The sequence below is a fragment of the Falco cherrug genome, chromosome 11, assembly GCF_023634085.1.
Source record: "Falco cherrug isolate bFalChe1 chromosome 11, bFalChe1.pri, whole genome shotgun sequence".
Taxonomy (NCBI): domain Eukaryota; kingdom Metazoa; phylum Chordata; class Aves; order Falconiformes; family Falconidae; genus Falco; species Falco cherrug.
Window position 1 is genome coordinate 7,878,762 of NC_073707.1, and position 14,443 is coordinate 7,893,204.

Genomic DNA, 14,443 nt, shown 5'->3' on the forward strand with positions numbered 1-14,443 from the left:
GATTGGCAACAGGCAGTGGTGGTGATCATTAACGCTGTGCAATATAGCAGGAGTCTATCTAGATATGTATTTAATACAGAGAACAAAGAAATACCGTAAAGCAGTGCAGCACTAGCCAAGGATGACCATGGTTCCCATCTTGTCCCCCACCAGCTTTGAGCAGCTCTGCATTAACATTGCCAATGAGCACCTTCAACAGTTCTTCGTGCACCATGTCTTCAAGCTGGAGCAGGAGGAATACCTTGCCGAGCACATTGTCTGGAATAACATCGACTTCGCTGATAACCGCCAGGCTCTGGAAGTGATTGCACTCAAGCCCATGAATATCATCTCTCTCATTGATGAAGAGAGCAAGTTCCCAAAGGTAAATTTCTGGTTTCACTTGTAATGCCTGGCTTTGCACACAGCTCACAGGTAACGCTTGGCTTTACACACAGAAAAGTGCAAAAGTGGCTTTCGGATACATTATGAGAGGCAATGTCTTCTCCTTATAGATTCTTTTAAATTAGCTCACTATACAAATGCCTTTCTCTCTGCTGGAATGTGGTCTTCCTGGTACCCTGCTGTTGAAACTCTTACAGCTGTTCCAGACGGAGAAGGAAGGAGTCCGCATCGTCTTACAAGGGCTTCTTAGGAAACCTGAATTCACATATTGAGAATTGTTCTGCTGTTGGTCTGGGCTGCAGCTTGCTCTTTCTCTCCTGGATGACAGACCTAGTTGAGTAATGTCACCATTGTGAGGAACTGTAGGGGAGCTACGGGCCTGCCAGCCTGCCCTGGGTGCCGGGGAAGGTGCCGGAGCAGACGGTGCTGAGCGCCATCACCCAGCACGTGCAGGACAGCCGGGGGGTCAGGCCCGGCCAGCGTGGGGTTATGGCAGGCAGGGCCTGCCTGGCTGCCCTGATCTCCTTGTGGGACAAGGTGACCCCCCTGACGGGTGAGGGACAGGCTGCGGGTGGTGGCTGCCCGGGCTGGAGCGAAGCCTTTGGCACCGTCCCCACAGCATCTCCTGCAGCCACCGGCTGCTCCCGGCCGGGCCGGGGGGGCTCTGCGCGGGGTCAGGAGCTGGGGGACGGCCGGGCCAGGGAGCGGTGGGGAATGGAGTCACATCCCGCTGGCGCCGGGCACACGGGGCGTTCCCCAGGGCTCAGCGCCGGGGCCCGTCCTGCTGCGTGTCTGCACCGCCGGGCTGGGCGAGGGGAGCGAGTGCCCCCTCAGTCAGGGCAGGGGGCACCCAGCTGGGGGGGGCTGAGCTGCTGGGGGGCAGGGGGCTCTGCGGGGGGGCTGGGCAGGCCGGGCCGAGGGGCCGAGGCCAGCGGGTGAGGGTCGGCAGGGCTCAGCGCCGGGCCCTGCCCGTGGGGCACAGCAAAGATGAAAGCAGCATGTGATCTCAGACATTCCTGCAGAGCATTTTCATAGTTTCCAAAGCATGGTGAGGCTAAGCAGGACTGCTGGTCCAGCAACCAGGTGCCAATGTGGGCTTGTCCAGAAAAGCAAGCCCCTGCCTCAGCTCATTTGTAGTTCTCAGGTAACAATTTGAGAGGATCATGTACAGGCAGACAGCTTTCCCCTTTCTTCCCTTAGAGAGTTTTCCTGCACTCAGGACAAGAAAGCATCTTTTCTATGATCACGTCATGAGCACATGACTTCCCAGATAGCACAGCACTCACTGCCCCTACCATGGGCCAGCCAGCAGCACTAGCCTCACATGCACAACAGGGGATGAGATTGTGATGGCACCCCCTGAAGAGAAGCACTCCGCTGAGTGCCTTGCCTGTGGAAGTCACGATCTGAGCAAGCTGACCGGTGTCTGCTCAGGCCAGCCTTGTTCCAGGGATCTCTGAGTCTTGCAGCAGCCGGAGAGTGAAAGAAGTGTGGGAAAAGGAGCATGCACCCCTTAGAGCGTGACTGGGTAGGGTGGCATGGGAAGGCTGGTGCAGGGCTCTGCTTGTGAGGTCCAAATATATGGGAAATTCTCAGCACACCTGGTGATGTTAGTAATGTTATGGGGGCTTGGATACAGCCCTAAAATACCAGGCCTTACACTCTGGTGGTGTTTTCTGTCCTGATGCTTGAGAGAAAGATCCGTGTAAAAGGGAAGACACTTCTGGCACTACCTTTCTCCAGATCGACAACACAAATAATGGACAGAATTTGAGCTTTTGTTATCACTGCTCACCACTTCTATTTGTTTGCTGAGCATAGGCCCATGCTGGGGGGAATCTGCTTACCTGTTCTTTTTGCCTGTATTTGTTTCTAGGGCACAGATGCCACCATGCTCATCAAAATCAATTCCCTCCACGGCAAAAGTAAAGTCTACATCCCACCTAAGAGTGTCCATGACACCAAGTTCGGCATCAACCACTTTGCTGGGGTTGTCTTTTATGAATCAAAAGGTGAGCCTATCTCTGCTGGATGCGGAGGGTGAAAAGAAAGGCATGACCTGCCCTGGATGTGTGACACTCCAAGGTAGTGTTGAGCTGAAGTCAGATCAGGAGGTCAGGAGGATTACTCTAAACTAATCTGCAAGTTACTGTAAACGAACTGGATTTTAGCTAGACAGAGTGGTGCTAAAGCCAGCAGGCTGCAGACATGACAAGCTGATTTTTTTTCCATCCTATAGATTTCCTGGAGAAAAATCGGGACACACTGAGTGCTAATGTAATGCAAGTGGTTCATTCCTCCAAAAACAAATTCCTGAGAGAGATTTTCCAGGTGGAAATCACCCCACCTAATCTGGGACGTGGGACCATCCGGCATCTTGGAGCTGACCAGACCTGCAAGGTTGGCTTACTGGAGCTAAGTTGCAGGAACAACTAATTTCTCCTCCCTTCCATAAGGCCCTGGCTGTTCTTGACCTCTTTCTTTTGCACTCTTTAGCCAGCAAATCCCTATGCCCTTCATTCTACCCATTTCTGCAAAGGAGTCTGCAGGAAAAGTCAGGGTCTAGTGTTCATGCTGTAAACAAGTCCTGTCTCCCAGGGCTGCGTCCCTGGACGTCTGCATAGCCATGCTTGCAGGCTGTGACAGAAGCATGCGTAGTGCTGCCTCCCCAGAAGTTGTCATCAGCTGGATGGGTTTGTTCTGTGTCTGCCTGGGCACCCATACTGCATCCACATTGCCAGGATGGGTGTAACGTAGTAGGAGGGAACTGCAGTTTGAAAGGTTTGTTGGAATGGAACAAGGCACTCACCAGAGACCCCTCTGCAAAGCCAGTACCTGTCCAGAAGCTGGCAGCTGAACTGCTGCCACACTGCACATGTAGCCAGTCTGCTCAGACCATAACACCAAGGGCTCTGACTGGGCAACTGGCAGCTGGGTCCTGGCCATTTTGTTCTTGCACAGGGCTGACAGGCTAGCACCAAGGAGCAAATAGCTGTGCTGTCACAGAGATACTCTGCTTCCTGCTCCTACTGACGCTTGTAGACACAGGTCTCACTGCCCTAGGTACTGCTGCAACTTTAGTTCTCCCTCCTGGCCCAGAGGCTTTGTGGCAGAGTTCATGGTGGCTAATTATCACAGAATCATCTGTGCCTAGCAGTGCAGGGAGCCTTGTCCTGTGCCTAGTGAAAATGAGGTTGTAAAGTGCGGTGGACTGGAAACAGCTTGAGGCTTGAGGCAGAGTTCAAGTTCTCTGCCTTGCTGCAACTTTCACATGCCTTGATTTCTGAGCATTTAACTATGCAATGTCATCATGTGAAGGCACCTTTGCTTTTAATGTTTGCACCTTTGAGTTTTCCTAGCAGGGTACAGAACAAACAGTCAGCTTGCTATCTTACCTGTTATCTGTCTGTTCTCCTGGCACTGTTTTCTGATCCTGTCCTTTCTTCCTCAGTCTTTATCCCGTTGTGGCTTTCTGCTGTCCAGAACATCTGGCCATGGACAGGTAAACATCCTGGAGGAGAAGAATGTCAGAAGTGGTACAAGCAGCAACAGAGAACTGGCTTAGCATCTCTTAAATGCTATGAATACTTCCAGATTAAATATCAGGTCTATCTACATTGCTCTAATGCTCTAATGTTTTTTGTCTCTATAAATAAGGTTGTGTTATTGAAAAAAAACCACCTTTCCTTACATTTAGGAAGCACAGAAGCATGGCAGGAAAGGAGCTGCTAAATGTGGGCTGGTGGGCTACTGCCCATTTCAAAATGTGCAGCAGTTAGCTGAAATACCTCAATTAATTTCAAATAGGTTAGGCCACCGTTTGGAAGCCTAAGCAGCAGGCTACAGAAAAGAACAGTGAATGAAGTGCCAGAAAAAAACCCTTTGCTGTCCTGAGGTCTCAGAGTTGCCCTCCTGACACACCAGGGCAGAAAAGTCACCACCATCTCAACAACAAATTCAGCTTTACCAACGTTCTATGTGTGAGATGAGGGCATAGGCTTCAGACCTGTGTGGCCATCCCACTGATGTACTGGTACAGCAGGAAGGGTCGGAGATCTGGGAGTGCAAATTGCTTTTAACTCTTATACAGTTTAAACATGTATATGATGTTGTCGTATTTACTTAAAAAAAAAAAAAAATGCTTGCTAGCCCTAAGGTACATCGGAGTCGCCAAGAGACATTCCCAGGAAGGGTTTCCCAAAGGATGAATGTTCGGTCGCCGGAGGGCAGCATTGCCCTGTCGCTAAATCAGAGGTTGGCCACTTGAGTGTTAAAAAGGGCACTTTAAACGTAAGAACCGGCAGAATGAGGTACCCTAACAGACCATGGAAGTGAGGGGAGCCACTGGACATCAAATTATTTACTTGGGAAAAAAACCCCAAAATCCCACAACCCCCCAAACCGAACACACAAGCTGTATCATCCTGCAGTGGCTCCATGCCTGTATGTTAAAGGCCGGCAGAATCCTTCTGTTACTTGGAATCAGCACTGTGGTCACCGTAATTTAATGTACCCTTTAAAGATACCAGGAGGTAGAAGCTTAGGCCTGTTGTGACGATCTGTGTGAAAAAGACATAGGTGGGAATATCAGTGAAGCTGGGAAAGCTAACTGCAGCCAAGTGCAATTCCTCTGGGTTGCAGTATGGCAACTGCGAGCAAAATTCAACCCAGGAGCAGTGAGATACAAAGCACTTTATATGCAGCTGTATATGGAGTAGCTCTTACCTTATCTTCCAGCAAAAGTTGCCTTTTCGCTGCTTACTGTAGTACTAATGAGCAAGGTGATCAGTCATCCTTATCAGTAAGGAATGAGCTGCTCTGGATCTTTAGCATCCATAGTTAGCTATGAGATGGCAGCAAAACGTCTGGCCTGGAGGTTATTACTGCTCTGGGAGCGGCTGTGGCTCACCAAGCTTTCAGGCACACGCCCATGCATAAAAGCTTGGCACCCAGGCCATACGCTAAACTCAGCCTTGGCTGGAAAAGATGGGCCTGGGTGGGCTTGTGTGGGTGGAAATTCCATCATCACAGCCACCCCCACTGCCAGAACTTGGTGCCCAAGTAGGTGAAAGGGTTCAGTGGGGTTTTTTCCCCAAGAATAAACCCAAATTAATAAGATGCAGGTGGCTGATTTAGCTTCCATGTAGGGTTTGGTTGTTTGTTTTTTTTCTGGCAGTTGTATGATACTGTTACATTAAACAAAATTACAAAGAATTATTAATTGGCCCTCTTACAGTGAATGCTGTAGCAGCCAGCATGTGCTTACTCTTCCTAGGGCTTGGATACCACCAAACGGCTCTCTACTCTGGGAGGACAGTTCAAGCAATCCTTGGAAAAACTAATGAAAATCCTTGAACAGTGCCAGCCATACTTCATCCGCTGCATCAAGCCAAATGACTACAAGAAACCACTGGTAATGTTTTAACAATATGAGGGCTTGTCTTCAGTAAACTTTTTAATGAGCAAAAGCTGTCAGTTGCTGTTATAGCATTTTATATCTGTACTTCAGCCAAGAAGAGCTGAAGTACAGGCTATTAGTGCAATAAAAAGACTGATAGGGTTGGCATTGTTCATTTATGAAAACATGTTTAAAAAGCATCATAGAGTAATAGATGGCAAAAAAGCAGATAGGTGTGTTCCTGAGAGGAGCTGTAGAAGCCTTTCCTGTAAAGACAGAACTGGGGAGTTTCTAGTCCCTCAACAAGGGGAAAAATGAAAAACATTAGGATCCAACAATGATCATACTATGAAATAGCCTGAAAGAGAATAGGAGAGCTGTTGGTGTTTGAGAGAGGGGTGATGTGGCTTAAATTGACACTACAGGAGGACTGTGTCATTAAGAGACTTGCCAGGAACTCGTGAGATCATGAGCCACTTCTACATTAAAACCTTGTATACTGTTGATCAAGTAAGTTAATTTTTAAAGCACTGTGTGTGGTTTAGTGAGCCTATTTTTAGCCTGCATGACAAGAACCTAGCCACACGCATGCTGTACTTTGCATGGCTATGCCCACAGGGCCTAAGTTGCTACTGCAGTTATTCACACCTGCAAAACTATATGATCAGATCATTGTTCATCTGAAATTGCAGTTCTAGAGTTGAAAATGCTTGCTGAAGCCAGGCTGAAGTTAATGGACTGTTTCTACTGCTGATAAACACAAATTTGAAGACCCTTTGGGGTGACTTGTTTATGCCTGTAATGAATTAATTTGTGTATTAAAGAAATAAGTGCAATTTAAAAAAGCATAGTAGGCCATTTTGCAGGCACCCTGAGGTGGAGGTTAATAGATATGTTTGAAGGAATGCTGCGTGTGTAGCTTCTTTCAGTGCTAAGTCTCCTCCTTGTCTGCTTCCCCTTTCAGTTGTTCGACCGGGAGCTGTGTATCAAACAGCTGCGATATTCAGGGATGATGGAGACCATTCAGATCAGGAAAGCTGGCTACCCAGTTCGCTACAGCTTTGAGGAGTTCTTTGAGAGGTACAGAGTTCTCCTGCCATGGTCTCTTCGAGAACAGGTGCGTAAGCAAGAACTTTGGTTAAGGCTAATCCAACTTTTCCTTTTGGGGCTTTAGTCTTTCTCACAGTAGAAAGTTCTTAGATTATTGCTGGCACAGTTGAGAGAGCTGTCATCACAGTAACCATAGCTAAATACATATATCCTCACTTGGACCTTAGCTGAAGCAGTAGAGGCACTTTTAAATCTGGCTGCCTTGACCTGCTCCACACAGACATCCCAGGCAGGGTGACATCCCAATTGCCCTCAGATATTTCTTTTCTCTAATCACACACTTCTGAGGTCTTTAACATCCTCCTCACATTTCAACTCTGGAAGGTTTGGCCATGCAGTCACGTTCCTCCTTTTCTTGACCATTTCAGCTGAACCACTCTCATTCATTATACTGTCAGCCCAGAGGTCAGTAAGACCTCAGCTGTTTCTGTTTTTCATCCTTTGAAATGCAGGGCAATAGATTTTACCTAGTACAGCTGCTGTGTTTCACAACCAAGCCCTAACATGATGCTTTTGTGTATCAGTTGAAGAATGATGCTCGACAGAGCTCTATCAGCATCTCTGAAGCAGTTCTGGGAAAGAACGAAAGCTGGCAAGCTGGAAAAACCAAGATTTTCCTTAAAGTAAGTAAAAAGGACAGTTTATTGTCTCCTCCTGAAAAAAAATGGGTGCTTCATAGTACAGCTTGACTTGCTTGTGCAAGAGCGGTGACCCAGAAGGACTGGGTTCTCTTACAAACTCTGTCTTTAATCTGAGGCTGGATCTTTGCTCCTGAAGGCCAAATAATTTAACAACTTGGTATAGGAGAGGCTGATCCTATTCCTGTGCTCCAGTGTTGCAGCTGAAACAGCACAGTGCTATGCATTGGTCTCTGCTCAAGCCCTGAGCATAAAAAAGAACTGGATAACAGCACGCTGTTGCAGGAGACCTCCTTGCCCATAGCATACCCCCAGGTAAAACCAGTCTTACTGAGGCAGATTCTCTGCTTGTTTATGGCTATAGCCAGGCATGGTGTGGTCAGGTGGTGTGCACTTTCCCTACTGCAGTTCCATAAATGCACTTTAATCACAGCTTGAACTCCATCATACTGATCTGGGACCTCTTTCAGACCATGTGTCCAGTTTGCAGAAGTTGTCGGGGGTGTCTGCTCAGCTGGCATATCCTCACTTCTTTTAACAGGATCATCATGATACAGTATTGGAGCTGCAACGCCAAAATATACTCACAGATAAGGTTCTTCTTATCCAGAAGGTGATGAGAGGATTGAAGGACAGGTCAGTGATCTCACAGAAGGGAAGTTTGTAGCAGTAATCTTTGTGGTGCAATTTAACACACTCTGTGACGCATTTGGGGGGACGAAATGTGTCGATCCATACCTTTCACCAGCCCTACATTCAGTGCTCGTCAACAGCACACAATGCGTCTATGCAGATTTTGCACAAAGATTTGTTCTGGCTCAGTGTATTTTCATTATGCTTCTCAAAATGCAGGGCTGTGGCACATGCAGCTTATATGAAGAGGAAGTGATGAAAGGAGGATTTGCATTTAGTATTTCTAGTAAACAATAGGCATCTGGAAAGCAGGAAATCCCCATGGAATCTGTGCCCTCAGAGCTACAAGAACTCTCTGATTTAGGATGCTGCTTTGATACAAGACATACAGAAGAATCAGATAAAACTAACTAGTCCTTCTCTTTGCCAAACATTCACAGTTCTTGCATTTTGTCTGGTTTAGTTTGAAATATCTTCAGAAGTGAAATTTAGTCACTGTCAAGTAAATGTTTGTCCTCATTAAATGCTTTACATCATGATTTGTACTTACTAATCTTGTATCCTCCAACCAGAACCATGATATAGGACTGAATCTTGGGTTTTTAAAGAAATATTCCCAACAGTAGAGAAGCAAGAATTAGAAAACCATGATACAAATGCCCCAGAACTTCCCCCTTTTTTTCAAACTCTGCCTGCTATTGAACACCACCTCTCTCTGAAAGCCTCACCTCGCTTTTGTTTTCAAACCTTCAGAGCCATATGCCACTTCTGACAGCTTTTACCGTGGGAAGTTCATCTTGCTGGGATGGGCTCCTGCTCCTGGCAGTTAAGTCACTGGGGAGCAAGTGGTCATCAGATGGGGGGGTTAACTTGTTCAGGCTTGATACGAGGGACTTTTCAGTTCTTACAGAGCTCTCCTACCACCGCAGTGAATTTGGTCTGCGGTTGCTATGATTATTTTTGTAGCATTAAGGGCCAAGTCAGATCAGATGTATCCAGGTGGATTACTGATACTTATATATCCTTTCTACTAGCAAACGCATAGCAAGGCAAATAGGAAAACACTTTGTGAGCTCAACTGATTCATGGTGCTGCTTCACTTAGAGAATGGCATGAGCCAAGGTAAACCCTCCTAAGGCCCTTATTTGCAGAAAAGATCAGGCAAAACAGCCTTTCTGGCCTTTCCATCAGCATGGAGAACATGTAAGCAGACAAAATGTTTGAGTGAGTGTAATTTCGAAGCATACGGTACAAAAGTATCTGGCCAGACTAATCTTTCTGCTGCAACATAATACTTTTTGGGGGCTGCTCAGAAGTAGGAAGAACAGCCTCACTGAGCTTCAAGCTTTCCCCAAAAAGCTGTCTACTCATAATTGAGCTATTTAACAATAGCTTTCCTGGCTCTAGTGTTCCCAGACAGCAAACAAGGCTGAGATCAGATCCCATAAAAGGAAAACCTACCACCTTATTCTTTACTATTATAAAAACCAGCAGAAATAACCTGTTGTTTGTCACCTCCCCTGTCTGTCTGCTTAGGAAGCAGTTTCTGAAGCAGAGGAGGTCTGCTGTGGCCATTCAGGCAGCCTGGCGAGGGTACTGCTGCCGGAAGGATTTCAGAACGGTAAGATGCAGATGTATATACAACTTTTATTTTTTTTTTCCTTAATATATATATATGCACACACTCACATATGTATATTTGTGTATGTGTGTTTATATACTCTGCCCTGCCAGACTGAGTATTAAGGAATGAAGTTATTTAGAACTGAAGGGAGGAGAGGCAAGATGGTAGGGTGTAAAGAAGGGTGTAAGGTCCAAGGAGGGCTCTGGGACCTCTCAGGGCTTGCTGAACCTGTGACATTTCTGCTTTCTAGTGAAATAGTAACCCAACTAACCTCTGGCAGGCCTGACTCTGGTGACCTGACATATGAGTGATCCCACACTTCTTCTAGTCAGGAATCCAAGGCTAGCGTTTGTGCATCACCACCATCGTATGAGCAACTGCTACAGGAAAACTGGGAATCTGTAAAAAAATTACCAGACAAATCATTATATCAATCTCACATTATTAAAGATATTGGCTGTTCTTCTATAGATGGTGGGTTTTCTGGGTGAGGAAAGCTATGCCATATTGGGGCCACTCACCTATTGTGTGTTCATGTGGCAGGGATTATTATTCATATATCCTAGGCATCACATTCATAAGGGGCAGGAGGAGAAACTGCCACTTTCAGTGAGAAACATTTTCTGTTCTGCATCAATGATGCAATTCCTGTCTGAAGAGCCAGACTGTTGTCTTGCACTCTGCCCCATCCTCCTCTGCTGCTTTTCTTGGGACTGGCACACCCATCTCTCCAAGGATGTGCCTTTTTTTTTTTTTTTCCATTCACTTGGCTTCATTTCTGCTCTCTTCCTTCCCTTGTAATAAACCCTGGCTATCATTGTCACATCCTGGAGCCACTCCCTGGAACAGAGCCCCAAAAGAACTCTATCTAAACTAGTTTTAAAAGCCTATTACTGGCAGAAAATAAAGCATAAAGGACAGTATCGAATTAGCCCCTTCCAGTGTCTTTATCCAGTTACTGAATTTTGTCATCTTCAACTCCTCCCAAACTCCCAGTCTTAATGGTTTTGAACCATACTCACTTCTTTTTTCTTCACCTCCCACAGGTTATGCTGGGTTTCGGGCGCCTGCAGGCCCTGTACCGGAGCCGGCAGCTTGCTAAACAGTATGAAGCAACCCGAGCTCATATCATCAGGCTTCAAGCCATGTGCCGTGGTTATCTAATGCGTCAAAAGATAGCGGAGCAGAAGAAAGCTGCATGTGTTATACAAGCATATGCAAGGGGCATGTTTGCTCGCCGAATCTACCAGAGGATGAAGAGGGAGGTATGTATGCTCACAGATACCTTGTGAACATGTTCTTTCTGTGAAATTCTGATAGAGATGTAATGACTGGCAAGTGTTGCCATAGTATAGCACTGGATGTGGATGTTTATTTTTTGACATCTTATTTTGAGCTTTTGTCAAGTACGAAAGCAGAGTTTTAAGCAGACTGATCTTGTTTACATTTGCTGTGTTCATTATCATGGATCAAAACTTCACTGACAGAGCTGAAATGTTTTTGACAGAAGGCAGGAGAAAAGATAAGGTGTGCATGCATATCTGTCACTCCTGCAAGAGACGCTCAGTTTCTACAGCGAGGCCTGATACTGTCACGTAGGGATCCTGAATGGATCCTAATGCATGTGTCTTGGTATGCACTGCCAGAGAAAATCCTGTACTTACTACCTTGGCAGTCCATAGCACATAGGAGGCCTTTCTGTGATTTCCTTTCTCTACTAATGCCGTACAAACAGGATGAAGCCGGTTTGCAGATTTCTGCCTGTGGCTTGTTCCCTAAAATGCCTAATCTAGACCTGAGTCCCTGTTGGGGTAAAGTCCTGGTGTGGACAGCTTGTTGATGGTAGAAGGGGGTCGTCTCAGCAGTTGTGGAAAGAGTCACAGAATGGTCCTGTTCAAAAAACAAGTGCAAGCTGGAAGGCAGGAATATCCACTTGGAAGGAGAGGAACATCTGATCCAAGTCCTTGGACCAGTGAAAGCAAGGGAAGAGGCTATGAGATTACAAAAGGTAGATATGTTGGTGGAGGAACGTTGAATGCTGTGTTCCTTGGCTGATAAGGGAGCTTACCCAGCATATATTTGCAGACTTCCTCAAAGGTCAGACATAGTTGTAAAATTATTTGTTACAATGCTTTAGAAATGGGTCAAGGCAAACGTGCACATTTCTGTTTGCAGTATGAGCTGGCACTTTAGCCAAACACGCACAATACTTTTTACAGCCCCCTGTCGGAAAACCTTTTTAAATAATATGGGGGTTTCTGCTGTTAGGAATTCTGTGTTTTTCCTATATTATTTCTTGTTGATAAAGTTCTTGAAAAATTGCATGTTACCCATAAGCAAGGCCCTGCTACTGATGGGCTAGGTCTTTGTGACTGCCTAGCACAAGAACCATTTAACTTCACATTCCAACACTGCACTAGCAGAGCTGGACCTCACTGCCATAACACCTTTGTAATAGTGTTTCATCCTCACACCCATTCATTCTAGCAGAACGATGTTCAAGTCATGCCTAACCAGCTTCTATGTTTAAAGGAACACCTGACTCCTCTGGAGAGAGACGAGGCAGAAGCAAGACAAAGGAGGAAAGCTCTTGCCAATAAACCAACAAATCATGACGTTATCAGCGACCAAGAAATGGTGGACAAAATTTTTGGGTTTTTACCTGCTATGATCGGAGGCCAAGAAGGACAGGCTCCTCTGGGGTTTGAGGTACAGAGCTACAGACTGGTAATGGGCCGTGTTCATCCCTTGTGTAAGTCTACTGACTGTTGGAATTCCATCAGTTGTCAATTCTGTTTAAGGAACTTCTGTGCAGTGAAAGAATCACCTAAATTAGTCATCCAGACAGTCTCTTTGGGATCTGCTTGCAGGTCAGTTCCTAAAAGTTTTTGGTCGCATGCAGTTCAGGGACTAAGTGTCTTCAAAAGCCACTGCACGTTTGTTTCTTTGGCCCAGCAGACCCTGACCAAATAATGCCATTCTCTGCATTTTGGCATCAACCACGTGTTCTGCTGACAGTGCTCTCAGTGATCTTCTGGCTGAAACAAGCTGGAATTTCATGACCCAAGTTATCTCGTGTTCTTAAAAGCAAAATTTGAGATCTACTGGTCCTGACAGCTGTGGAGGATGGAATAGGGTAGGGAGAGGTAGGCAGAATAAAATAGTTATTTTTATGGTTATTTATCCTGAGTATATTGCAGGATATGAGCAATGAGGTAACACCTTGGTTTTCCATCAGCAATGTTCTTGCTGAAGACCAAGACAGGAAGGTCATATGGAATTGATGCATTTCAGAAGGACAAGCTCTGGGTCCCAATGATCTGTTGGTAGCAGCCGAAAATGGCTTTGGGGTTAGCTGGAAAGCCAAATTCTGGAGGACCTATGGCAAAAAAAACCCAAAAAACAAAACAAAACAAAAAACCAACCAAAACCAAACCCACAACAAAAAAACCAAACCAAACCAAAAAACCCAAACAAACAAACAAAAAAACAAAACAAAAATTAAAAAAAAAACAAACCATACAATAAGACTATCAGAGTACAGGGAAAGAAAACATGTTTCTTCCTCATGTTCTGCACAGGACTTGGAAACAAAGCCTAACAAGCTGGACGAGGTGGACCTGGACATGGTTCCCGTGAGTGTGAAGCTAGAAGAGGAAGCAGATGGTTTGGAAGAGTACACCTTCCCAAAGTTTGCAGCTACTTATTTCCAGGGGTCTTCTACACATACACATATCCGGAAGCAGCTGCGTCACCCACTACTCTACCATGATGACAAGGACAACGTCCTGGTATCTTGCTCCTTCTTGTTATCGAACCTGTTCTCTCTACAGCCCCAACTTCTACAGCTCCCCACATCCTTGCGTTCCCCTGCCTCTGGCACAGCCCTGGGAACCAGAGACTTCAGAGCCAAGCAGATAGTCCTAAGCACTTGTATGAAAGTAGGAGTTCCCACCAGCATTTTTTGGCACTTTGCAGGCAAACACTTCACACAGACAACCTGCCCAACACGTGACCTTGGGTCACCTTCAGTCTGCCTAAAGAGAGAACTCTGAGGTTTGTTTTGACTTCTCCAGATACCCTCTGAAGGCAAAAACGGACTGGAGAGAAGCATCAGAACTGACCCTTCTCTATGGTCTTGTTAGGGCGGCTGGTCCTTTGAGTTAGGACAGGGGGAGACCCAGGCCTCCAGTTCTGTTGAACCACAGGGGAACCGAGGAGGGGATTTTTTCCTGGTACTAAGCAGCCTTGCAGAATGGAGGGTCCCATGCTGCAAAAACTTCGCTGTTACTTGGCTTTCTAGTTCTGGGTCTGAGGGTTCCTGGAAGAGTTTACTCCATTGCTTACCTGTGCAGGCAGGTAAATGCAGAGTGTGATTCAGCCAAAGTTTCTCTGCCTTGCTCCAGCCACAACACACCTGCACGGTGCCACTAAAGGGAATGGTGGAGGCTCAGCAATCGCAGAGCAAATCTGGCATTCACACTAGAGCTGCACCCTAGCATGAGAGCATTGTGAATGTTGCTCTCATGTTGTTTGATGTGAAAGTAAACTCCTGGTGTAAATGGCAGGAGGGGACAGGAATTTTAACAACTTGGATTGGGTACAGGAAGAAGATGCTCTTATCTAAACAGGCAGAAACGACATGAGACCATTGGT

The 14,443-nt window shown here is 46.2% G+C and overlaps 1 protein-coding gene across 3 annotated transcripts in view; it reads left to right on the plus strand.

The window, feature by feature from the left end:
- The window catches only part of MYO7B (myosin VIIB), a 55,927-nt gene that overhangs the window by 16,838 nt on the left and 24,646 nt on the right, over positions 1 to 14,443 (plus strand). For all 3 annotated transcript variants that reach the window (XM_027808839.2, XM_027808842.2, XM_027808840.2), the window contains exons 13-24: positions 154 to 364; positions 2,261 to 2,396; positions 2,624 to 2,784; positions 3,836 to 3,886; positions 5,660 to 5,797; positions 6,747 to 6,899; positions 7,417 to 7,515; positions 8,072 to 8,166; positions 9,700 to 9,784; positions 10,834 to 11,052; positions 12,320 to 12,496; positions 13,369 to 13,578. In XM_027808839.2, coding sequence (XP_027664640.2) covers positions 154 to 364; positions 2,261 to 2,396; positions 2,624 to 2,784; positions 3,836 to 3,886; positions 5,660 to 5,797; positions 6,747 to 6,899; positions 7,417 to 7,515; positions 8,072 to 8,166; positions 9,700 to 9,784; positions 10,834 to 11,052; positions 12,320 to 12,496; positions 13,369 to 13,578 — 1,735 coding nt within the window. The remainder of the gene's footprint in view (positions 1 to 153; positions 365 to 2,260; positions 2,397 to 2,623; positions 2,785 to 3,835; positions 3,887 to 5,659; positions 5,798 to 6,746; positions 6,900 to 7,416; positions 7,516 to 8,071; positions 8,167 to 9,699; positions 9,785 to 10,833; positions 11,053 to 12,319; positions 12,497 to 13,368; positions 13,579 to 14,443) is intronic.